Below are 25,296 nucleotides of genomic sequence, written 5' to 3' on the forward strand. Positions count from 1 at the left end.
ATTTTTATAAATGACCTAGAGGAGGGCGCAGAAGGATGGGTGAGTAAATTTGCAGACGACACTAAAGTCGGTGGAGTTGTAGACAGTGCGGAAGGATGTTGCAGGTTACAGAGTGACATAGATAAGCTGCAGAGCTGGGCTGAGAGGTGGCAAATGGAGTTTAATGTGGAGAAGTGTGAGGTGATTCACTTTGGAAAGAATAACAGGAATGCGGAATATTTGGCTAATGGTAAAATTCTTGGTAGTGTGGATGAGCAGAGGGATCTCGGTGTCCATGTACATAGATCCCTGAAAGTTGCCACCCAGGTTGATAGGGTTGTGAAGAAGGCCTATGGTGTGTTGGCCTTTATTGGTAGAGGGATTGAGTTCCGGAGCCATGAGGTCATGTTGCAGTTGTACAAAACTCTAGTACGGCCGCATTTGGAGTATTGCGTACAGTTCTGGTCGCCTCATTATAGGAAGGACGTGGAAGCCTTGGAACGGGTGCAGAGGAGATTTACCAGGATGTTGCCTGGTATGGAGGGAAAATCTTATGAGGAAAGGCTGATGGACTTGAGGTTGTTTTCGTTAGAGAGAAGAAGGTTAAGAGGTGACTTAATAGAGGCATACAAAATGATAAGAGGGTTAGATAGGGTGGACAGCGAGAGCCTTCTCCCGCGGATGGAGGTGGCTAGCACGAGGGGACATAGCCTTAAATTGAGGGGTAATAGATATAGGACAGAGGTCAGAGGTGGGTTTTTTACGCAAAGAGTGGTGAGGCCGTGGAATGCCCTACCTGCAACAGTAGTGAACTCGCCAACATTGAGGGCATTTAAAAGTTTATTGGATAAGCATATGGATGATAAGGGCATAGTGTAGGTTAGATGGCCTTTAGTTTTTTTCCATGTCGGTGCAACATCGAGGGCCGAAGGGCCTGTACTGCGCTGTATCGTTCTATGTTCTATGTTCTATCTGGTGGCACAGTAGCACAGCTGCTTCACAACTCCAGGGTCCCAGGTTCGATTCCTGGCTTGGGTCACTGTCTGTGTGGAGTTTACACTTTCTCCCCGTGTCTGCGTGGGTTTCCTCCAGGTGCTCCAGTTTCCTCCCACAGGCCAAAAGATGTGCAGGTTAGGTGGATTGCCCAGGCTAAATTGCCCTTAGTGTCCAAAAACGTTAGGCGAGGTTGCTGGGTTACGGGGATAGGGTGGAGATGTAGGCTTAAGTAGGGTGCTCTTTCTAAGGGCCGGTGCAGACTCGATGGGTGGAATGGCCTCCTTCTGATGATCTACTCTTTCTAAACCCGTCATGATTTTGAAGACTTACCAAATCTTCCCTTACTTTTTGGTTCTCTGAGGATAACCGTCTCAGCTTCTCCAATCTATCTATGTGACTGAAGTTCCTCATTGAGGCTAAAACATTGACTTATAAAGGTTCTCCATCATTTCCTTGTACCTTATGCCCCAGGATCCTGAATGCCTTATGAACCATTTTCTCAACCCGTCCTGCCACTTTCAAATTTGTGTGCACATGCCTCCAGGTCCCCATGAACCTGCATATTTTTTGGAAATTGTATACATTATTTCATATTGCCTCTCCTTCCCATTTCTATGAAGAGCTTGTCTTCTACCAATTGCCTACCCATTTCATATGCCTGTCTACGTCTAGCAAAGTGTTAATATCCAACTCAGCACTTCAAAATAACTCAAGCGTGAAGGGGTTTGATTGGAATGCACTTCACTTAATGTTTCATCGATGAAAGAAAACAAATGAAGTAAGGCTCACACCTGTGTTTGGGGAAGCTGTCAATCAAAACCCATTTGGAGGGGTTGCCCTATTCATTGGGTCTCTGGGGGGGAGGTTCCCCTATTCGGGGGTTCTGGGAGAGGAGGTTCCCCCATTCAGGGAGCCTCTGGGGGAGGTGTTGCCCTATTCAGACGGCATCTGGGGGAGGGGTTCCCCTATTCAGGGGGTCTCTGGGGGAGGGGTTCCCTATTCAGAGGCATCTGGGGGAGGGGTTCCCCTATTCAGGGGGTCTCTGGGGGAGGGGTTCCCTATTCACGGGGGGGTCTCTGGGGGAGGGGTTCCTTATTCAGGGGGGTCTCCGGGGGAGGGGTTCCCTATTCAGGGGGTCTCTGGGGGAGGGGTTCCCTATTCAGGGGGGTCTCCGGGGGAGGGGTTCCCTATTCAGGGGCGGGTCTCCGGGGGAGGGGTTCCCTATTCAGGGGCGGGTCTCCGGGGATGGGGTTCCCTATTCAGTGGGGGGTCTCCGGGGATGGGGTTCCCTATTCAAGGGGGTCCCCGGGGGAGGGGTTCCTATTCAAGGGGTCTCTGGGGGTGGTGCTCCATATTCAGGGGTCTTTGGGGGAGGGGTTCCCTTTTCAGGGGGTCTCTTGGGGAGCGGGTCCCTATCCAGGGGCCCTCCCTATCTAGGCAGTCCCGTGGGGGTCTCCCTATCAAGGGGTCTCTGGGAGTATCTCCCATTTTAGGGATCTCGTGGGGAGGGGCGGAAGGTGGGGGGGTGGTTTGGTTGGGGAGTTGGGAAGTTTGTGCATTGTAGGTGGGGGTAATGGCCCTCAGGTGGACTTTGGGGGCAAATCCTTGAAGGGGTTATCCCCGTGATCCACGGTGAGGTCCACCATATCAGGGCCACACTGGTAAATACCAGTATTAATCAGCGCCCACGTGAATCCTGGCCTGGAGGATCAGAGAATCACAAGGGCCCTGAGACTCTGGTGCCGGACCCGCTGAGTAGTTGCAAATGTGTCCTACCTCCCGCTGGCGTGTGGGCCGAACCCTGATCCTGCCGCTGGCGTGTGGGCCGAACCCTGATCCTGCCGCCAGTTGGGGGGGGGGGGGGGGGGGGGGGGGGGGGGGGGGGGGGGGGGGCAAAGCATAGCGGTTGGTTTGGCACCCGGTGTGAACCACTATTTCGGCCGGATGCCTGATCACGATCCAGGTTGCTGGTGTCGAGTGACAGAGAATCGAGCCCTTTGTGTTAGCACAAAGAGGTGAAGAATATTATATTCTCCTCACAGTTCACAATACTTCCCAAGTTTTTGTCACCTACCAAACCTAGGGGTAGGGTTTTAAGGATGGTAAGCAATCGGAGCTTGCCATCCCTAGAGTCAACTCTCACACCCCACTGCCATTTAACACTCACATGAGCATTGATTGACTTCCATCCGCCCTTCTAAGGATATCCCATCCATAGGAACTGTTGGCCAATCAGATTGGCCGACAGCTCTTCAATCTGGCCAGGCACAGCATTGCAGTGGCCAGAAGCAGTGCTACAGTGCTCGGCCTGTGAATAACTCCCGGGACCATTGAAAAGCTAAGTCCCCCCATCTCCGCAGCCTCAGAACTCACCTTTAGAGGGAGCGTAAAATTCTCCCCTAGGTCATTAATATAGATCAAGAAATGCAGTGGTCTTAATGCTGGTCCCTACGGAACCCCACTGTGAACATTCTTCTGGTCTGAAAAGCAACCTTTCACCATTATTCTGTTTCCTGACACTCATTGACAACTTTGTATTTCTGCTCCACTGACCTTTTATTCCATGGGTTTTAACTCTGCTGACAAGCCTATTAACTTGGCACTTTATATGATGATTTTGCAAGTCCATGTACACCACATCAAATCCATTATCCTCATCTTCCCTCTCTGTTACTTAATTGAAAAACTATCGAGTTAGTTAAATACAATTTGGCCTCAATAGATCTGGTCCGACTTTCCTTAATTAATCCAGTTATTCAAGTGACTGTAATTTTTTTCTGCATTATTATTTCTGAAAGCTCTCCCACCCCCAAGGTGGTGCTGAGAGAATAAGACCATTAACTCAGAATTTGTATTCAATGGTTTAAACTGCATCAAATATGGAAAAAATAGATTTATTTTACTTGTGGGTTTTTTTTCTCCTGCTACCCATGCCTCATAATTATTCCGTTATCTGTTGTATACATTCTGCTTCCTAATATTCAACACGGGTTGTTATGTCACAAGCTGAGTTTTATAATTCTGGAGCCGGTTTAGCTCACTTGGCTAGACAGTTGGTTCATGATGCAGAACAAGGCTAGAAGTGCGGGTTCAATTCTCGTACTGGCTGAGGTTATTCAAGAAGGTCCCGCCTTCTCAAACTTGCTTGTCGCCTGAGGTGTGGTGATCCTCAGGTTAAATCACCACCAGTCAGCTCTCCCCCTCAAAGGGGAGAACAGCCTATGGTCATTTCATAGAATTTACAGTGAAGAAGGAGGCCATTCAGCCCATCGAGTCTGCACCGGCTCTTGGAAAGAGCACCCTACCCAAGCCCATACCTCCACCCTATCCCCATAACCCAGTAACCCCACCTAACACTAAGGGCAATTTGGACACTAAGGGCAATTTAGCATGGCCAATCCACCTAACCTGCACATCTTTGGACTGTGGGAGGAAACCGGAGCACCCGGAGGAAACCCACGCACGCACAGGGAGAACGTGCAGACTCCACACAGACAGTGACCCAAGCCGGGAATCGAACCTGGGACCCTGGAGCTGTGAAGCTTTTGTGCTAACCACTATGCTACCGTGCTGCCCTCTGGGACTATGGTGACTTTACCCTTTTTAACTTTACCTTTATAGCTCCTAAGGAATGGGCTGAAAATGGATATGGACAGCACAGGAGCACAGTGGTTAGCACTGTTGCTTCACAGCGCCATGGGCCCAGGTTTGATGCCCGGCTTGAGTCACTGTCTGTGCGGAGTCTGCATGTTCTCCCTGTGTCTTTGTGGGTTTCCTCCGGTTTCCTTCCAAAAGTCCAGAAAGACGTGCTTGTTAGGTGAATTGGACATTCTGAATTCTCCCTCTGTATACACGAACAGGTGCCGGAATGTGGCGACTAGGGTATTTTCACAGTAACTTGATTGCAGTGTTAATGTAAGCCTACATGTGACACTAATAAAGATTATTATTATTATTTCCATACTGCACCTTTATTTTACATACCAACAAAACAAAATCCACAACACCCAAAAGAGCAGATTGTTACTTTCCCTTTCATTACATTCCTTCTTTGCCTGAATCTACGTGCTTCCTTTTCAGCCCATCTATTTCTTCATAACTTCCTCCTGTCCATCTATCATCTCCTCTATCCATCTATTCCTTCTATCCATCATCATGACATGAAGCAGCCTTGGTACTTAGACTTAGAACAGTACAGCACAGAACAGGCCCTTCGGCCCTCGATGTTGTGCCGAGCAATGATCACCCTACTCAAATCCACGTAATACCCGTAACCCAACAACCCCCCCCTTAACCTTACTATTAGGACACTACGGGCAATTTAGCATGGCCAATCCACCTAACCCAGCCACCATCCAAGATATAGCAGAATACTTTTGATGAGCTCTATTAAAGGTAGTCAGAGCACATGAAACCAGTTATTTCACCCACCACCAGGAATTTGGCATCATGGTCACTTTTTGGTCAGCTGGTGGGTTACAGATGCCAGCACCAGACTTTGAACTAACAGCTCGGAACTTGGACTCAGGGACAGGCACTGGGCAATGGAACATATTGTAGATGCCCAAGATTGTATATTTACCATATTTACAGAAACAAATGAAAATCAACATTGCAAGGGCTCCAAGATTGGCCAATTCCTGAAATAAAAGCAAAATACTGTGGATGCTGGAGATCTGAAATGCAAAACAGAAAGTGCTGGAAAAACCTAGCAACATCTGAGAAGAGGGAAATCGAGTTTACATTGCAAATACAGTTGGCCAATACCTGGGTGGGGCTGTAACTCCAGATTCCCCTTAGCAGTAACTCGAGGACCATCTGGCATTTTCTGGAGATATCTCCCAACTGAGGCTCCATCTTTAAAAAGGATATAAACTGAATAAGTCATTAAGAGGAACAGGTGTAGGAACAATAGAGGGAGAACTGAATACAAATAGCAGGCAGAAGGATAAAAATACATAACATATAATGGTGACATATTCAGGTTTCTGAATCAAACAGTTCTCTCCCTACTCACAATACCCACTCCAGTAAAGACAGGGGTCAGTACGTGTTCAAGAAAAGATTGATAGATATTTTGTCGGGCAGGGCTATTAAAGTTAATAGAACCATGTTGGGTAGATGGAGTTAGGATGCACATCATCCATATTCTTGAATGGGCTACTGCTGTTCCCAGAAAATATGTTGGTCCAATACAGCTAAACGTCTCAACGAAGGAGTCAGACTTTTGTGTGTTCTTTGATTTGGTAGCCCAGTTATTGTTTTTAATCTAACAGCCTCCAAGATGTCAGCAGTATTTACTGTTTATAGGGCTTGAGCTGTGGGTAAAAATTAATTAACAAGAGTTTACCTTTTTCAGCAGATTTTCTCAGAGATTTTGAACCCAATCTGTGTGCTTGCACAGTACCTGAAAAGGAACAGTCAGCTTTACAACCAGAGCAAAACCACTGTAAAGGCTTTCTTGTGATTCCCACAGAATATCAGCCCTTTCCCACCTTACGGTAAGTATCAATCATTGAAATATCTTGCACCAAGGTATTACAAGAACACAGTGAGGCTTTTGTTTGGAAGGTCATATATTGCTTTTAAAAAGCACATGTTTGTAGTTATGATGTGAAGCAGCTGTCATACTCTAGCCCCACAGTGTGGTAGGACATGGGCATGTTGCTGCACTCAGCTGATGGTGGGTTTCTGATCTAGAGTGTAATGATGTCCTGAGCAGAGGCTAGGAACTTCTTTTGTGGATTGAGGAAGGGAATGAGAATAGATTGGGAAATGGTCACCCAGGGCAGCCCATGCATGTAAATCTAATTGTTATGGGACAGTTTGAAGTTAACTAATTAACAAGAACTTGCCTTTAGAAGATTTCTTCGGACGTTCTGGTGATTCTGAACCCAATCCATGTGCTGGCACAGTAACTGAAAGGCAACAGCCAGATTTACAACTAGAGTAATACCACTGTAAAGGCTTTCCTGTGATTCTAACAGAAGGTAAGTCCTTTCCCACCTTGAGGTAGGGATTAATCATTGAAATGTCTTCCACCAGGATTCTAAAAGAACACAGTGAGAATGCACAAAACTAGTTCTGTGGCCAGGAAGAGGAGCAGCACAACAGCTACTTCTATTGGTTGACCAATCAGAAAAAATGGAATAGCAATCAGGATTGGCCAACCTGGCAAGCCAAAGAGCACTCTATAAAGAGAGGTCTGCTAGGCCCCAATTTGTCCCAGTTATGCTGAACTCACATGCCTCAATAATAATAATCTTTATTAGTGTCACAAGTAGGTTTATATTAACGCTGCAACGAAATTACTGTGAAAATCCCCCAGTCGCCACATTCTGGAGCCTGTTTGGGTACACAGAGGGTGAATTCAAAATGTCCAATTCACCTAACAAGCATGGCTTTGGGGACTTGTGGGAGAAAACCGGAGAACCCGGAAGAAACCCACGTAGACACGGGGAGAATGTGCAGACTCCGCACAGACAGCGACCCAAGCGGGAATCAAACCTTGGATCCTGGTGCTGTGAAGCAACAGTGCTACCATGCCACCCATACTTGTTGGCATGATCTGTAAAAGCACCAAACAAAATTCCCAGTCAGATGGAGCAAGAAGGCATAGGATGAAGCGTGATATCAGGTGTGATGCCTGTTCTTGTCAGCTTAGATGTAGTATGTCCCTTTTGTGCAGACCATGAATTGAATTTGAATTGTTTTTTGAAGCAAGCCAGGAGCTGTATTAGGGGCTTTCCCTAGGTATTCTGCGCAATGGCTTTGGAACTCTGAGGAAGGAATTGCATTTTTGTTTTAAAACAGGTAATGGAAGCGCAACTCGGTGAAAGACACTCTTTGGTCTGCCTGAAACTCGTTGATCTTCCACTGCAAAGACTTATCCCTGACCAAGTGTTGCTGATTGGCACATTCCAAAGCCCAGGACAATGTGCCAAGGGATGCACTAAAGCTTGGGTCAGCCTCCGCAGAGGCGCAATGAGGAAAAGTCGCAGTCTAAGACCTTTCAGCCATAGTGCACCAAGAGGCTGGGTATTGTATGGAGCCCTTCGGGATGTATGACCAACATTAAATGCATGCAGTGAATATTACGGGCGGAATTCTCCGCTCCCCACGTGGCGTGGGAGAATCGTGGAAGGGCCTCCCGACATTTTTTACGCCCCCCCCTGGCGACCCCAGCGATTTCCCCCCCCCCCCCCCCCCCAAAACCCAACCCCGCTCAGAAAAAACACCGCTCGCCGTTTTTCACGGAGAACAGCGATTCTCCAAGCCCGATGGGCCGAGCGGCCGGCCCTTCACGCCCATTTCACCACGGCAGCAACCACACCTGGTCGCTGCATTCGTGAAACGGGCGACAGATGCCCGTTTGGGGCATCTAGGGGCCCGATTTGGACGGGAACACCGTGACTGTACTCGGGAGGAGACAGGCCCGCGATCGGTGCCCACCGATCATCGGGCCAGCATCCAAAACGGACGCACTCTCCGCCGCCCTGCAAGATCAAGCCGCCATGTCTTGCCGGGCGGCGGTGGAGAAAGACGGCACCGCGCATGCGCGGGTTCGTGCCGTCTGCGCGCTGATGTCATCCGCGCATGCGCGGGTTGGACCCGGCAACCCGCGCATGAGCGGATGACTTCACATTCTCGGCGTGACGAGGTCGCTGCCGAGAAAGATGGAGGCCCGCCCCTAGCCCCCCGGGTGGGGGTGAATTAGGTGCGGGGAGCGGGCTCCGAGGCCATCGTGAACCTCGGCCGAGTTCACAACGGCCTTCACGAATTCAGCCCCCCGCGGAGAATTCCGCCCTACATGTTTCACGATTGTATTGATGCAACACGATCTATGTAGACAACATAAATGCCATTGCACATTTTATCATGACCATTTTGAAAATGTCTGTAGTGTTCATTTGATTGTATTAAAGCATTTCAGGGTGCAACATGATCTATACAGAAAGCCTAAATATTATTGTACTTTTTGAAATGTTTGTAATGTTCTCTCAGATATTTTATGAATAAATTACATTTTTGTAAACCAATAAAAAGTTAATGGGAGCTCATGCCAAGTTTTGGAAGCGTTTGGCTGAACTTGGAAAATCCACAGCAATAACAATTTCACATAATTTGAGCTGCGAGGTTGGTTAATTCAAACTAATTTCATTCAACAAGAGTGGTTGAGTGTTTGACCATTGCAAGTGATGTTACCAGTGGAGCTGGAGCATTTTGGCCCGGGAGCTGGTTATAAAGTAGCAATAACAAATGTGCAGAAATAAGAAATTAATTAATTAAACAGTCAGAAAGAATATACCTTTAGGAGATTTCTTCAGAGGATCAGGCGATTCTGAATCCGATGCATTACCTGACACAGAATCTGAAAGGGAATCATGAGCATCACAAGTAAAATAAAACTGACTTCTTTCAAAATTTCATTTTATTCTCCAAATCCTTGTTTTGTGCTTGTGACAAATACAGGTTTACTTTGTGAGTTTTTATTAAAATTCATTCATGGGGACCTGGTGGGCCCCCTGTTGGTGCGGGCCTTCAATGAGGCATGGGAGGGGAGGGCTTTGCCCCCGACGATGTCACGGGCGCTGATTTCTTTGATCCTGAAGCGGGATAAGGACCCCCTGCAGTGTGGATCATAAAGGCCAATCTCGCTCCTCAATGTGGACGCTAAGTTGCTGGCGAAGATCCTGGCCACCAGGATAGAGGACTGTGTGCCAGGGGTGATACATGAGGATCAGACAGGATTTGTCAAGGGAAGACAGCTTAACACGAATGTGCGGAGGTTGTTAAATGTTATTATGATGCCGGCGGTTGAAGGGAAGGTGGAGATAGTGGTGGCGCTAGATGCAGAGAAGGCCTTTGATGGAGTTGAGTGGGGGTACCTGTGGGAGGTGCTGGAGAGGTTTGGATTTGGAGAGAGGTTCATCAAATGGGTGAGATTGCTTTATGAGGCCCCGATGGTGAGTGTAACTACTAATGGAAGGAGGTCAGAGTACTTCAGGCTCTACCGTGGGACCAGGCAGGGGTGCCCCCTCCCCCCTTGCTTTTTGCACTGGCAATTGAACGTCTGGCTATGGCGTTGAGGGAGTCGGGGAGGTGGAGGGGTCTGGTGCGGGGTGGGGAGGAACATCGGGTATCGCTGTATGCGGACGACCTGCTGCTGTATGTGGCGGACCCAGTGGGGGGAATGCCGGGGGTGATGGAGCTGTTGGCCGAGTTTGGGGGCTTCTCGGGCTATAAGCTGAATCTGGGTAAGAGCGAGGTGTTTGCAGTGCACCCGGGTGATCAGGAGGAGGGAATTGGTAGGCTCCCGTTTAAGAGGGCAGTGAAGAGTTTTAGGTACCTGGGGGTGCAGGTGGCCAGGAGTTGGGGGACTCTCCACAAGCTTAATTTTACCAGGCTTGTGGAGCATATGGAGGAGGAATTTAAAAGGTGGGACATGGTGCCGCTATCGCTGGCGGGTAGAGTGCAGTCTGTCAAAATGGCGGTGCTCCCGAGGTTCTTGTTCCTGTTTCAGTGCCTGCCCATCCTTATCCCTAGGGCCTTTTTTAAGGAGGGTGACTAGCAGCATCATGAGCTTTGTTTGGGCGCATGGGATCCCGAGGGTGAAGAGGGTCTTCTTGGAGCGGGGCAGAGATGGTGGGAGGCTGGCGTTACCCAACCTCTCGGGGTATTATTGGGCGGCCAATGTGTCGATGGTGCGCAAGTGGGTGATGGAGGGGGAGGGGGCAGCATGGAAAAGGTTGGAGATGGCGTCCTGTGGAGGCACAAGCCTGGGGACCCTGGTAACGGCGCCGTTGCCGCTCCCTCCTACGAGGTATACCACGAGTCCAGTGGTGGCGGCTACCCTCAATATTTGGGGGCAGGGGAGGCGACATAGGGGGGGAAGTGTGAGGCTCGACTAAGGGGGAACCATCGGTTCGTCCCGGGGAACATTGATGGGGGGTTCCTGGGGTGGCACAGAGCGGGCATCAGAAAGCTGAGGGACCTGTTCATTGATGGGAGGTTTGCGAGCCTGGGAGAGTTGGAGGAGAAATTTGAGCTCCCCTCGGGGAACATGTTCATGTACCTGCAGGTAAAGGCGTTTGCTAGGCGGCAGGTGGAGGGATTACCTTTGCTGCCCGCGAGGGGGGTGATGGACAGGGTGCTTTCGGGGGTCTGGGTCCGGGATGGGAAGTATCTGATAGCTACAAGGTAATGCAGGAGGTGGAGGAGGCGTCAGTAGAGGAGCAAAAGGCTAAGTGGGAAGGGGAGCTGGGGGAACAGATCGAGGATGGGACATGGGCTGATGCCCTGGAGAGTGTCAACTCTTCCTCCTCATGTGCGCGGCTTAGCCTCATCCAATTCAAGGTGCTGCACCGGGCCCATATGTCCTGGACTAGGATGAGTAGGTTCTTTGGGGGCGAAGACAGGTGAGTCAGGTGATCGGGGAGTCCAGCGAACCATGCCCATATGTTCTGTGCAAGCCCGGAACTGGAGGAGTTCTGGAAGGGGGTGGCGAGGACGGTGTCGAGGGTGATAGGATCCAGGGTCAAGCCAGGCTGGGGACTCGGGATTTTTGGGGTTGCGGTGGAGCCGGGAGTGCAGGAGGCCAGAGAGGCCGGTGTTTTGGCCTTTGCGTCCCTAGTAGCCCGGTGGAGGATCTTGCTACAGAGGAAGGATGCGAGACCCCCAAGCGTGGAGACCTGGATCAATGACATGGCGGGTTTTATTAAGCTGGAGAAGGTCAAATTCGCCCTGAGAGGATCGGTACAAGGGTTCTTTAGGCGCAGGCAGCCTTTCCTCGACTTTCTGGCTCAACGATAGGGAACTACGTCAGCAGCACCAACAACCCGGGGGGGGGGGTTTATTTTCAAGTTCTCTTGTTGTTTACCGGGTTTGGGGGGGTGGGGGGGCTCGATATATGCGTTGTTACGGTCTTGGGGGTGTTATGCGTATTATGTTGTTTTATTGTTGTTTGTTACTGTTTGTTGTTATATATTTTGTAAAAAATTTTCAATAAAAGGTAGTGTTCCCAGTATCTGCTACCCTCGTCTTTCTAGATGGTAGCCATCGTAAGTTTGGAAGGTGCTGCCTAAGGAGCCTTGGTGGCATGCTGACACAGTGGTTAGTACTGCTGCCTCACAGTGCCAGGTCCCCAGGTTCAATTCCTGCCTTGGATGACTGTCTGTGTGGAGTTTGGACATTCTCCCCATGTCTGCATGTGTTTTCTCTGGGTTCCTCCCACAGTCCAAAGATACGTAGGTTAGGTGAGGTTACAGGGTCTCTCCCCCCCCCCCCCCCCCCCCCACCCCCCACCCCACCCCACACTCCCCCCCAACCCCCCCAGCGTGTGGCCGATTTCTTTACATGTGCAGCCTCTTTAATTTAGGGCAACTCACATAGGGTAGCTTAAAAGAGCCAACCTGTGTGCGGCCTGTAGGGGGCTTTCTGGTTGTGACCTTGCAGCTTATAGGGAACAATATTTCTTCCCACATATTCCTGATCCTATGTTGACCAGGCTGAGAGGCGAGGGCACTGGGAAAACAGGGAGAAATGTCATTAGGACAGCACTCATTCCCACTGCAGTGAATGGTCTCTGGGCAGCCAAGTGGTTTGGCCACCCACTGCACTGAGGAGGGCCTAATTAGGGGAAATTTTGCAGCATTGTCAGCATGTTGTCAGTGGTGGAGCAGTCATCCCTGATTTATCATATGCAGAAGCAGCCAGCTCAACAGAAGCAGTATATCGATCATCGGAACCAAAGGTCCAAGCCCAAACAACAAAGTTGTGGACAGGAAGGCTGCACTTGCAACCAATAATCCAACCCGAGGGATTTCCACTCCACTCCCAGCTGCCTACAGCCTTTTGCCCCTCTGAATTTTCTTATTTACCTGAACGCTTTTCAGAGCACTCGAGTCTCTCTCACTGTTTCTAACCTGCCTCAGCAGGGTCCACTTGTCCTATTGTGACAGCCAAGGCTCCAGAGTCGACAGCTCTCTGGTAATGTCGGCAGCACTGAGAACCTGTCTCTTCTCTTTCGCTGGAGGGTGAGCTCAAAGGTGGGCAATTCGGAAGCTGCCTCTGAGAAGACTGCAGCGCTGGTTATGTTGCCAGCAAGTGCGCTCATAGAACCCTGATTTAATTCCATCATCAGGGTCCTAAAGCCCACAGCAAAGTACAGTCCTATCTTTCAGAGTTAAAACAAGAGGTACGAATGAGGAAGCTCACGGTTACTAGACTTTCAGTTAAGCCTCCCGCTGGAAAAATATGAATAGACATCATTCTATTGTCAAGATGCAAACTGCTCAGGGATGCAACTAAACAAGTCCTCAATTTGTTGACAGTTTTTCTGGGGTCCCACCTTTAATCATTGACGCAAAATTTTACAATGGTAGACTTCTCATATAATCTCCTGAAACAAGTAATCCACATTCACAGTTAATCAACTTAAATCAGGCAGCACGGTGGCCTAGTGGTTAGCACAACCGCCTCACGGCACTGAGGTCCCAGGTTCGATCCCGACTCTGGGTCACTGTGCGTGTCTGCGTGGGTTTCACCCCCACAACCCAAAAATGTGCACAGGAGGTGGATTGGCCACGCTAAATTGCCCCTTAATTGGAAAAAATAATTGGGTAATCTAAATTTATTTATTTTTTTTAAATCAACTTAAATCTATATATAGCTGCAAAAAAAAACACAGAGACTTTGGGGTTAATTTTAATGCAACCTGCCAGTTGAGAAACTGAGAGGATCAAATGAAACGCTTCTCAATGTAGAACAATACTACGTGGGGTGGAAATAAGCAATGGTTTTCCCATTGGCAAATCCGTTAAAATTGCCTGAAGTATCCTCCTCTAGAAGCTGTAATCTAGCACGAGACATTGAGTATTGGGGGAAAATTAAACTGTTGCATCCGGGGCTATCTCTGCTCATACAAGGCTTTAAATATTCTGTACCTGTAAAGAAAGCATTTACCGATCACAATATTGAAACAAAAGCTCACAAATAATTCTCATGTTAATCTTAATAGCTTCAATTATAAACCAGAAATGAATTTTTCTAATCTTACTGGCCTCTGAAGTGTGGCAAGTATCCATCAGTAACACATTCTCAATTTAATGTCACTTCTTAATTTACTCCAGGTTAGTTATTTGAGTCCATAAGATTTTCCATTTTGTTTGAACTATACAAGTGGGAGCAACATTCTCACCATGCCACTCCGCAGAGAAAGTCTGCATTTAATAGGAAATAATCTTGAGCAGAAAGTTTATCAAAACTTGTGACTTCCTGAAACAAAATTGGGAACCCAGCTAATTATAGTCTGTCCCAAGCTACCTGGTCAATAAACTGTGTCACACACATTTAGAATCTTACCAATATGTCTTTTTCTCTGGTTCTTTATTGGAGAGCGAGGTGTCACTAGTTGATCAGGCTTCTTTTCTTTGGAGGAACCTGTGTAAACAAAATTGTCCATAAATGGCAACAGCCCTTTCCCTTTACAGAACAAACTACTATTCACTACTTTCCACAAAAGATTTTTGTTGCTGTCAGCAGAATGGCGGTGATGGGTTATTGTCACTGACAGATGAGTGTGTTGTGTGTTGTGGACAGAGGCAAAGACTCCACAAGAGGCCAGGCTGACAGGATACAACTCACTTTATTTCACACTGGTCACAACAATCCTCTCCTCTCCACTCCCCACAGGGTCTCCTTCCCCCAACTGCTTTCAGATCAGAGTTTATACCCTGTGGGAAGCTCCTCCAATCGGAAGATATATCCGCTCCCTAGTCAACTGAGTAGCTCATGCTCTGAGCTGTAGGAGGAGAAACAGATGCCATACAACTTTTGTTTTGTTCCTGTAGGGGGTCGTAACACCGCTGCCCCCCCCCCCCCTTCCACATCCCCGCAAAAGGCCAGAGAAACGTCCATGTCCTCAGGTGGAAGGTCCCTTGGGTTATGGATGGGAGGTCCAGGGGTGGTACTGGTGGCCGGGACCGCCACTTCCACGATGATCGTCGTGGCTGGCATGGCACAGCTAGCAAGGCTGCCAGTACATTTGGTGCCGGTGTATCGTTGCCAGTCGGTCCAATATCCATATCGGAATTGGCGTTGCTGTCTACGCCATCGTTGGCAGAATCAGGCGCCACAGGTCCCCCGGCATCTTGGCGTTCAACAAGAGGCAGAACGGGCGAGTGGAGCCCTGGTTCTTCTATGACTTCGGGGCTCCTCCTTGACCATATGGGGGACGGAGTCTGGATACTGCGTGGGGCCTCCGGTCGTCGTAATGGTGATGGTGTATCTATGTGCCCTGTACCTGAATTGCGTAGAAGACTGGCCGCATTGCATGGAGGACTACCTAGCGATCCATGTGGCTCCGATCCCAGAGTTCCTCAGGTAATCCGCGCCACCTATCGTGAAGGCGCTTGTGGCCGGTGGTGACATAAAAATATATCTTAGTCTGTCCATAGCTGTTCGTGTGGTCGCTGTGGGGACCTGGTGTACTTCAAACCACTTTGAGTGGGCCTCCACTAACATAAGGAATATGCCCCCCTGAAATAAGCTGGCGAAGCCAATGTGTACGTGGGACCATGGCCTCCCGGGTCACTTTCAGAGGTCCATCGGGGCCACTGGTGGGGCCTTCTGGTGTTCCTGACATGGGGTACAATTGAAGGCCACACACGCTCGATCTCGGCATCCAGTCCAGGCCACCAAACGTAGCTGCGTGCCAACATTTTCATTTTGACCACCCGGGTGCCTGTTATGGAGGTCTTTCAACAGGGGCACGTGCCCCCGTTCAGGTAGGACCACCCACAGGAGGACACTCTCTTTGACACTCATTTCAGGCAGCTTGGAGATGTAGACCCTCAATCCGTCTGATATCGCCCTATGTCGGGCCCCAAATTGGACTATATGTCGGTGAAACCTCGATAGCCTAGGGTCGCTCTGGGTCTATTCTCGGATATGAGCTGCCGTTACTGGCTACATGTCCGTGAAATGGAGGGTAGCTACCACCTCCGGGCTGCGGGGGGAGCTGGCGGATTTGTGGGTTGGGGCAGGCAGCTCAACACATCCATGTGTGGGATTCTTGTGCCCGGGCAATGCTCAAAAGTATACTCATGGACAGACAGAATCAGGGCCCAGCACTTAACCCGAACAGATGCTAATCGGTGGAATTACCCAATCTTCCTTGAATAACTCCAGCAAGGGCTTGTGGTCAGGATATACCGTGACAGCTGCCAAGCCTTCCTTTTCTATCCGGGTGCAGTTTCGCTCTGCGTTTGCCAGCGTGCGGGACGCAAAATGTATCGGTCGCTCCGAGCCGCTGGGCAGGCGGTGTGCCAGGACCGCCTGACGCCATATGACGAGGCGTCGCACATGAGGAGCAGGGGTTTGTCTAGGTCGGAGTGGGTCAACAATTCAACTAACGATAGATGCTGCTTCACCTCTTGAAGCAGCTTCTGGTGCGGGGAGTCCACTTGGTAGCCGAGATAGGTGACCTCCGGCTCATGTAAAATGCACTTCTCCCTTCGGAAGCGGACCCCAGGCCAAGAAAACCGCTCAAGGACCTCGGTTAGGTTCTCCATGTGTTCCTGATGTAAGGTCCTGTTGATGAGAACATCGTCCAGGTAGAAGGCCATCCTTGGCAACCCTCGCAAGATATTCTCCAGAACCCTCTGAGATATCGCACAAGCCGAGGAGACTCCGAACGGCAACCACATATACATGTGCAATCCCTGATGGGCATTTATAGTCACATATTTCCGGGAACCTGGCTCAAGCACCAGCTGCAAGCACACGTGGCTCATGTCTAGCTTACTGAATGTTTTTCCTCCGTAGAGATCCTTGATCTTTGGGACTGGTCAAGGCGGGATACCCAGTGTACAGTCATTTTGTAGTCCCCACAGAGCCACACTGACCAATCCGACGTCAACACGGGGACGACAGGCACGGCCCAATTGCCTAGTGGACGAGGCGAATAATACCCAACTGCTCCAAACCATCCAATTCCCGGTCTACCTTGAAGCAAAGTGCATATAGCACAGTGCGGGAGCGGAAATATCAGGGCTGGGCGTTCTCTTCCACATTGATCGTGGCCATTGCTTATTTAATCGCCCCGAGGCCTTCGGCAAAAACCAAATGGAAGTTGGACAGCACTCCATCCGGTCCATGGGGGTACATCTGGCCTATACGTTGCCAATCCAAACACAGATGACGCAGTCAATCGCGCCCCAATCGGCTGGGCCCGTTGCCGAGGATTACGACAAATGGTAGGCATACGGACTGGTCTCCGTATGCGACAGGCACGTGAGCGATGTCCTCGATTTCTAAGGCCTCCCTAGTGTACGTGGCCAGTCACGCGAAGCACCAGCAGCTGAAGACCTGTCCGGATGGCCGTAAATGTGCGAAAGCTGATGACCTAAACCACCGCTCCCATGCCCAGTTCAAACTCAGTGGCGTGTCCGTTTACCAGCAGCGTCACCTGGATAGGTGCTGTTCTGGGTCCAGTCCCACAGAGCAGCGGTAGGGTTGGCTCCTCAGCTTCTAAGCCCTCCAGGAAATGTGTGCAGCCTCTTGGGGGGAAATGGCGACAGGTCCGTTGCCGGGAAACAGCCCCCTCACGTGATCATCAGGAGCTTCGTTCCTGGCTGGCTTTGGTGTCCCGCTCCATACTGGCGCTCGCCATTCAGGAACGCTGTGTCGGAGAAAGTTCCACGGTGAGTTGCGGTGGCGATTGCGGGACCTGTGGCGACGTCTGACCTGGGACGGTCCCAGCACCTCGCTTCTGGCCGGCCGGCGGTCTTGACGACTCTCAATGTAAAGGACTGCCAGGCCTTGGAGTTCACAGTCGGTGCTGTCCTGGGGGAACGCTATGCCGACTGCCCTGTCAACGGTCAGGGGTGTCTCAGTCGGCATTGGGGCCTCCAGCCCACGGGTAGACCCACAATTCTTAAGTTCTGCCGCCTAGACCTATTCTCTAGGTCCTCCACCTTCGTTCCCAGTCTTTTGTTGGCCTCCATCACCCTCCACAGCTCCTCACCCATTGAGGTGAACTGGTCGCTATGCAGCGCCTACGCCTCCTCCACCCCTGTCAACTTCTCTCCTTGCTCCCGCACCTTGGCCGATGTCTTCGACACCGCTGCTTTCACCGGGGCAATTGCCTCCTCCACTAATACCTTCATTGCTGCCATCATTTCTTTCCTCATACCTCCATGTGTTTGGCAAACTGCTTCACAAACTCCCCGGCCATCACCTCGGTAATCTTTTCCACTGTGAAGGGCGCGGCCCCACCCAACAACCCAGCCTCCGCCATCTTTCCTCCTGCCCGGCTGACCCACTCGCTCGACGGCGACTTCGCTTGCCCCTTCTTCCCACGGCCTTTTTCTGGTTTCTCGACATCCCCCTCCTTCCTGCACCTGTTCATCCATAAATTGCCCCTGGGATTGGACATTAAATACCGAAAAACCGAGCCTCGAACAGGAGCCACCCAACATGTGACTTCCACCGAAGTCCCCGAAAGCAAACGAAAACTAACTGCATAAACACAGCAGGCAAGGCAGCATCTGTGCAATAAGCCAACTTAACTTTGTGCATGTGGGGAGAAAGGATCTGAATCTACAATGCACTGATGCCAACATTTAAAAAAATCAGAGATAAAAACAGAAAATGAGAGATTAACTCAGCAAGTCTGACTGCATCTATGGAGAGAGAAGCATAGTTAATATTTCTAGTCCATTGACCCTTCTACAGTTCTAAGGCGTTAATCCTGCACTTTGTTTTTATTTCAGGTTTCCAGCAGTATTTTGCTTTTATAAAAATAATCAGGCAACATGTGGAATTATTTAATTGGAGTTTAGGAGATGCAAAGAAAAAAAATCATGGCCAAATGGTGGCAAGAAAGAAAAGTTATGATTGGGAAGGAAGTTTAAGGGTAGAGTGAGACTAGGATTGTTATCTGTCCAGGATTGCAAGCAGCAACGCAATTTATATGTAACAATTTATATATTAGGCCAAAGGTGCCACCACAAAAACAAATTCTCAATGCAATACAGTGACTTTATCAAAGGTTTACACAGGTAATCGATGGGGATGAGTGACACTCTCATTGGAGTTTAAAATGTCACCGCTTTGCACCGTAATCTCCTACATCTACTGTTACTACTGATAATCTAGGGCGGCATGGTGGCGCAGCAATTAGCACTGCTGCCTCACACGTCGAGGACGTGGGTTCAATCCCGGCCCCAGGTTACTGTCCATGTGGAGTTTGCACATTCTCCCTGTGCCTGCGTGGGTCTCACCCCCACAACCCAAAAGATGTGCAGCGTAGGTGGATTGGCCATGGCTAAACTCCCCCTTAATTGGAAAAAAAGAATTGGGTACTACAAATTTATTTTAAAAAGAAAAAAAACGGTTTCTTCTGATAATCTGCTTCAACTGTACAGGGCTGTACTCTGTACTTAAAGGCACAAGAATGAGCAACATCAGAGTCTTCAAGACAGTTGCCAGATGATGATGGTCGAACCACTGACAGGGTTAAAACGCCCGTTATGGCAATGTTATCGCAACCAGTTACTCTCCAGCCAATTTATGAAGCAAGCAAAACAAAAAATCCCTTCATCTCGACCAGAGGAAAGCACCTGTGGCGTTTACAATCTGACATTGGCACTAACAGTGGAGCCTGAATCATTTTCGGTTTCTATTCTCAATCTGACCCCCTTTACAATTACAATCCCTCAATCTCTCTGCCAAAAAAGAAAACTCTAGAATAAAGGTCTCAATTTCTTCTCCAATCTCTCACCCCTCACTTCCTTGGTCCGGATATTGGTATTTCTCCTTGGTCTCCGATTCATTTTGCCGTCTTCTTTCCCGTCCCAACTCCCCTTGAAAACACCGCGCCTCCGCCAGCCTCTCCCAAAGGCGACCAGTTCCTCCCCCGGACATCCTGCGACGCACAGCCGCCGACCGGATCCAATTTGGAACGGACAGAGTGCGGGGCAAACACAACTTCCGCTTCCTCCCCTGAAGCGGGGCGATCCGCGCTTCCGGTGGATATGAAGGCAATTCCCCGAATGATATTTGCCCTCGAATTTAAGGTCGACCCGAAACGCTTTAATTTTAGTGGCTGTTTGTTTTTAATCTTTGTGCTGCAATTCTCCTGTCAGTAATTTTTTAGCCGCCGAGGAAGACCCCCCCTTCTCTCCCCTCCCCTTCCCTTGCAACAAAAAAAAATGCCGACCGTTGGAATATTTGAATTGACGCCGCGCGCTGGAGGGTCTGAAAACCGACCACGAGCTCGCCGCCCGCTCGATGAGGCAAGCTGTTGTATATCTCAGTTACAGCACTTTAAACGCAAATAACCCCTTCCATCTGTATACAATGATAGTCTGGGTGGATTTGTTAATCTATCCAAATACTTTTCTACCCCAGTTAATTTCAAAACTCCAGACCTGCAATGCATGTCAAATACCCATTCAAACAGAAACTGCTCATGAGGCCCGACAACAACTTTGAAAGCGAGAGCATTGACGGTTGGAGACTTTTCGCCAGAACTGGGAGAAGTTGAAAATGTGGTAGGTTTCCAGCAAGTGAAAGAAAGGAAGAAGAACAGAGAGATGTCTGTTGGAGGTGGGTAGGGGGAACAGGACAGATTACAGAATCCCAAGTGTAGAAGGAGACCGTTCGGCCCATCGAGTCTGCACCGAACCTCTGGAAGAGCACTCCACCCAAGCCCACTTCCCCACCCTATTCCTATAACCCCTGAATCCACCTAACCTGCACATCTTTGGACTGTGGGACGAAACAGGAGCACTCTGATGAAACCCACGTGGACACGGAGAAAGTGCCCTACACAGACAGTCACTTGAGGCCAGAATTGAACCTGGGTCCCTGGCGCTATGAGGCAGCAGTGCTAAACATTGCTACCGTGCCACCCATTGATGATAAAAGTCTTAATGGGAAAAAAGCCAATGAAACAAGTACAGAAACAAAAGATGTTTCTGGTTCTTAATGGCCAGATAGTTGCTATCTGGACGCAAAGAAAAAGTATCTTTTAAAAACAAACTAGCAGGAAGTTACGGTCTAAAAAATTTTAAAGTTCCACTTGATTATAGTTTAGGTGAAATCTGTGAATCTCACATCCCCCTCACCCCGTTTTTATGGTTTCCTAGTAGAGAGGAACTGATGGCAAAGAGATAAAGGAAGCTCAAAAACGAGGATCAGAGTCATGGAGTAGCTTGAATCTGGGTTCAGAAGTGCTCAAGAGAGAAAACTGAGTTGTCACAGCGATGCTTTGTTTTTGTGGATTCCAAATGAAAATACAGCATCATTCGGAAATCTACTGTAAAGAAACTGAACGGCTAAAAGCAGCTGGCGCGATCTACCCTAAAGAGAGCAAAGTACCCGATCAAGCGCATTTAGCTATGTGTTTCCCGGCACTCGCATTGCCGCGGAACACATGGCTTCAACACAACTCGCTTTTGAATAAGGGCCTGAACGGGTTATGCGCAGCCAAGATCGCACGTTGCCCTGTTTTTTACAATGGGGAGCTCCGCTTGCCGGAACCCCCATTGTAGCGAGAGATCGGGACGGCATTTCTAAATCTCCGAGACCCAGAAAAGAATCCCCAACCTCCTCTTTCCCCCCCCCCCCCCCAATGCAATATGGGAGAGTCCCCTGCCCCTCAACACCAGGCAACCCCAGTCCGATCACAGGCATGCAAAAAAATGCCAGCTGGCAATGCCAACCTGCAGTGCCAGGGTGGCACCCTGCCCAAACGGCATGCAGCTGGGGCCTTCCGATCTTGGAGACCCCCACAAGTGCCGTACCATCTGGTCCCCATTTGTGGGGACCAGTACCAAACAGCGCTCATTACTGCCTCACTCTAATATGCAGATTTGCTAAAAAGTGAGCACACCCATTGTGGGCGGGATTCACCTGGCAACGTCTCGCGAGATTGCGTTGAATCTTGCGAGGCGTACCGAGCCGGGTCGATCCCGGGAGCAGGCTCTCCGGCTTTCAATGGCCACACTGTGCCACGGCGAGCTGCTTTTCCAGGGCAGCGTGGCCGGAAGATCGTGCCCAGTATTTCACAGTGAATCACGTCCATTTAGCTAAGTCATTAATTGACCTTGCAAATTGGTCCATCTCTCACCATCCCAAGAAATTGAATGCATCCGTTCAGTGGTTTTCAAACACAGGACTGGGCATCGTCTAAGTATTATTTCACCTCTGAAGTCCTGCTGTCCAATATTATTACTAACAGTTCTGCAAAACAAATCTCCTGCACTTCGTTCTCTCTTAGCTTCCATTTCAGTTTCTCATTTCAACTGTTTTCTGCTGACTTTGTGCCTTCAAATTTGAGTTGTTTAATTTCTCCTCTTCCACATTTTCATCACTCATTCATTTCTCTGCAAATCAACTTGAATTTCTACAGCACCCTTAATGTGGATTCACGCCAAGACAATTCACAGGGCAAGGAACAAAGAAACCAAATAATAATCATCTTTATTAGTGTCACAAGTAGGCTTCTATTAACACTGCAATGAAGTTACTGTGAAAATCCCTTAGTGGCCACATTCTGGCGCCTGTTCGTGTACACGGAGAATTCAGAATGTTCAATTCACCTTACAGCACGTCTTTCAGGACTTATGGGAGGAAGCTGGAGTACCCGGAGGAAACCCACGCAAACATGGGGAGAACGTGCAGACTCCACACTGACAGTGATCCAAACTGGGAATCGAACCCTTGTCCCTGGTGCAGTGAAGCAACAGTGCTAACCACTGTACTAAATAAAAGGAAATTACTGCGGATGCTGGAATCTGAAAGGAAAGACAAAATGCTGGAAAATCTCAACAAGTCTGGCAGCATCTGGAGGGAGAGAAAAGAGCTAACGTTTCGAGTCCGATGACTCTGTCAAAGCTTTGACAAAGAGTCATCGGACTCGAAAAGTTAGCTCTTTTCTCACTACAGATGCTGCCAGACTTGCTGAGATTTTACAGCATTTTCTCTTTCCTAACCACTACTACTCTGCCATCCATAACGTCAAGTCAAAGGTGAATGAAAGATTGCTGAAGATTTGAGTTCTGAGACGGTTTTTATGAAAGACATTGAGGCAAAGGGCTTTAGGAGAGGAATTACATAGAATTTACAGTGCAGAAGGAGGCCATTCGGCCCATCGAGTCTGCACCGGCTCTTGGAAAGAGCACCCTCCCCCCTATCCAAGGTCAACACCTCCACCCCATCCCCATTACCCAGTAACCCCACCCAACACCAAGGGCAATTTTGGACACTAAGGGCAATTCATCATGGCCAATCCACCTAACCTGCACATCTTTGGACTGTGGGAGGAAACCGGAGCACCCGGAGGAAACCCACGCACACACGGGGAGGATGTGCAGACTCCACACAGACAGTGACCCAAGCCGGAATCGAACCTGGGACACTGGAGCTGTGAAGCGATTGTGCTATCCACAAGGCTACCGTGCTGCCTTGAATTCTAGAGACCTGAGCCTGGGCAGATGAAAGCTGCCATCAAAACAAAGCCATGGGGGGCAGGTGTGTGGGGAACACAGGTCACAGTCAGAATACCAAAGAATGCAACAAAGCAAAAGAAGGTTGCAGAGATAAGGGGCGGGATTCTCCGACCTGGCGGGGTGTCGGAGAATCCTGCCCTTGCCGTCCTCAGAATTCTCCGAGCCCCCAAAAGTCGACGAGGCGTGAATCGCACCGCCCGCCTCGGAGAACGGCGGGGACCGGCGCAATTCAATGGGTCCCGGGGCTGCCCGAATTATCCCGGTAGGATGGGCCGAAGTCCCGCCAACGTGACCTTATATAACGGAGTCAATCAGTGATGATGGTTGACGCTGGACAGCGTGGAGGTAGGTCACGGCGTGGGGTGGCCGCAGAAGTGACGGCGTGGTTGCAGTCTGTGGGCGGGGCGGGGGGGGGGGGTGTGTGGAAAGAAGGTTATTGCCGGGGAGGGGGGGTGAGTGCCAGGGAGAGGATGAGGGAGGTCGTCTGCCTGGCCAGGTGCCAGCCTCCAACAGTCGCACCCATGGCACGTGGCTGCGGGGGTATGGGCAATGATGACATGTCGTCATTCCCCACCCCCTGCAGCCGTTATGTTTGCTGATCAGCCAGAGGTGACGGCAGCCGCACTTCTACATGTTGCCCTAGGGGAGGAGGAGTGTGCCTGGGAGGCGGCGCAGGCTGCCGCAGAGGAGCATGCCGCAGAGCGGCAGCTGGCAGTCGCCCAAGCTGGAGGGTCGCCCGCCCGACAGGAGGAGGAGGTGGTTGCGCCACTGAGATGCCCGAGGAGGCCTTGTGTGTACCGGACCCGCTCGTTGTACCAGAACCGCACGGACCAGGCATGCGGGAGGAGACTCCGGATGAGCCAGGGAACCGTTGCACACATCTGCCACCTGATGGCACACCTGGCACCGCGTGGCACTGGGGGAGGACACTCTTCCCGTGTCCGTCAAGTTTACGGTGGACCTGAATTTAATGCTACGGGGTCATTCCAGGTGCCGAGTGGGGACCTGTCCGGCACCTCGCAGGCATCGATGCACCAGTGCATCCGTGCAGTGACAGACGCCCTATATGCCATTGCAGACCGCTACATCCAGTTCCCTATGGACCGGGCCAGCCAGGATGCCCCTGGTCCAGGGCGCGATCGATGGGATGCACGTCGCTGTGCGGCCACCTGCAGATAACAGGGCCGTGTTCACCAATAGGAGGGGGACCTATTCCATGAACATTCAGATGGTCTGCGACCACTGCATGATGATCCTGCATGTCTGCGCCCGGTACCCGGGAAGTGTACATGACTCGTACGTATTGGCGCAGTCTTGCATCCCCGGCATGTTCGAGGGACGCCAACCCCGGCTGAGTGGCTGGTTGCTGGGCGACAGGGGTTACCCGTTGCGGTCGTGGCTGATGACGCCTATACGGAAGCCACAGACTGACGCAGAAAACAGCTACAACGATGCCCATGCAGCGACCAGGGGTGTGATGGACAGGGGCGCTTTGGCCTGCTAAAAATGCGTTTCAGGTGCCTGGACCGCTCTGGAGGGGCCCTCCAGTACCCGCCAGATAGGGTCGGCCGCATTATTGTGGTGTGCTGCGTCCTGCACAACATAGCCCAGCAGAGGGGCGATGTGCCGCAGGCAGAGGAGGGGGGAGTGGAGGAGCAGCGGGATGAGGCGCAGTCCTCCCCAGATGAGGATGGGGGCAATGGTCCGAACAGACAGGCTGGACATGGGCGGGAGGCTGCCCACCGTTACCGGCTGGGCCAGCGGGACTAGGGGGGGCGTGAGAATCGCCGAGTATGGGCACAGA

At 50.3% G+C, this 25,296-nt stretch overlaps 1 protein-coding gene across 4 annotated transcripts in view; it reads right to left on the reverse strand.

The window, feature by feature from the left end:
- LOC119964913 (torsin-1A-interacting protein 2-like) overlaps positions 1-19,914 on the reverse strand; it is a 71,696-nt gene extending 51,782 nt beyond the window's left edge. For 3 of the 4 annotated variants that reach the window (XM_038795022.1, XM_038795025.1, XM_038795021.1), the window contains exons 1-6: positions 19,760-19,914; positions 14,338-14,415; positions 9,284-9,346; positions 6,831-6,893; positions 6,326-6,382; positions 5,743-5,832 (exon numbers count right to left, since the gene is read on the reverse strand). In XM_038795022.1, coding sequence (XP_038650950.1) covers positions 5,743-5,832; positions 6,326-6,382; positions 6,831-6,893; positions 9,284-9,346; positions 14,338-14,415; positions 19,760-19,811 — 403 coding nt within the window. In that variant the 5' untranslated portion in view covers positions 19,812-19,914. The remainder of the gene's footprint in view (positions 1-5,742; positions 5,833-6,325; positions 6,383-6,830; positions 6,894-9,283; positions 9,347-14,337; positions 14,416-19,759) is intronic. The other variant, XM_038795024.1, reaches the window with a different exon arrangement.
- Positions 19,915-25,296: the final 5,382 nt, after the last annotated feature.

This window comes from Scyliorhinus canicula, chromosome 4, assembly GCF_902713615.1.
Source record: "Scyliorhinus canicula chromosome 4, sScyCan1.1, whole genome shotgun sequence".
Classification (NCBI taxonomy): Eukaryota; Metazoa; Chordata; class Chondrichthyes; order Carcharhiniformes; family Scyliorhinidae; genus Scyliorhinus; species Scyliorhinus canicula.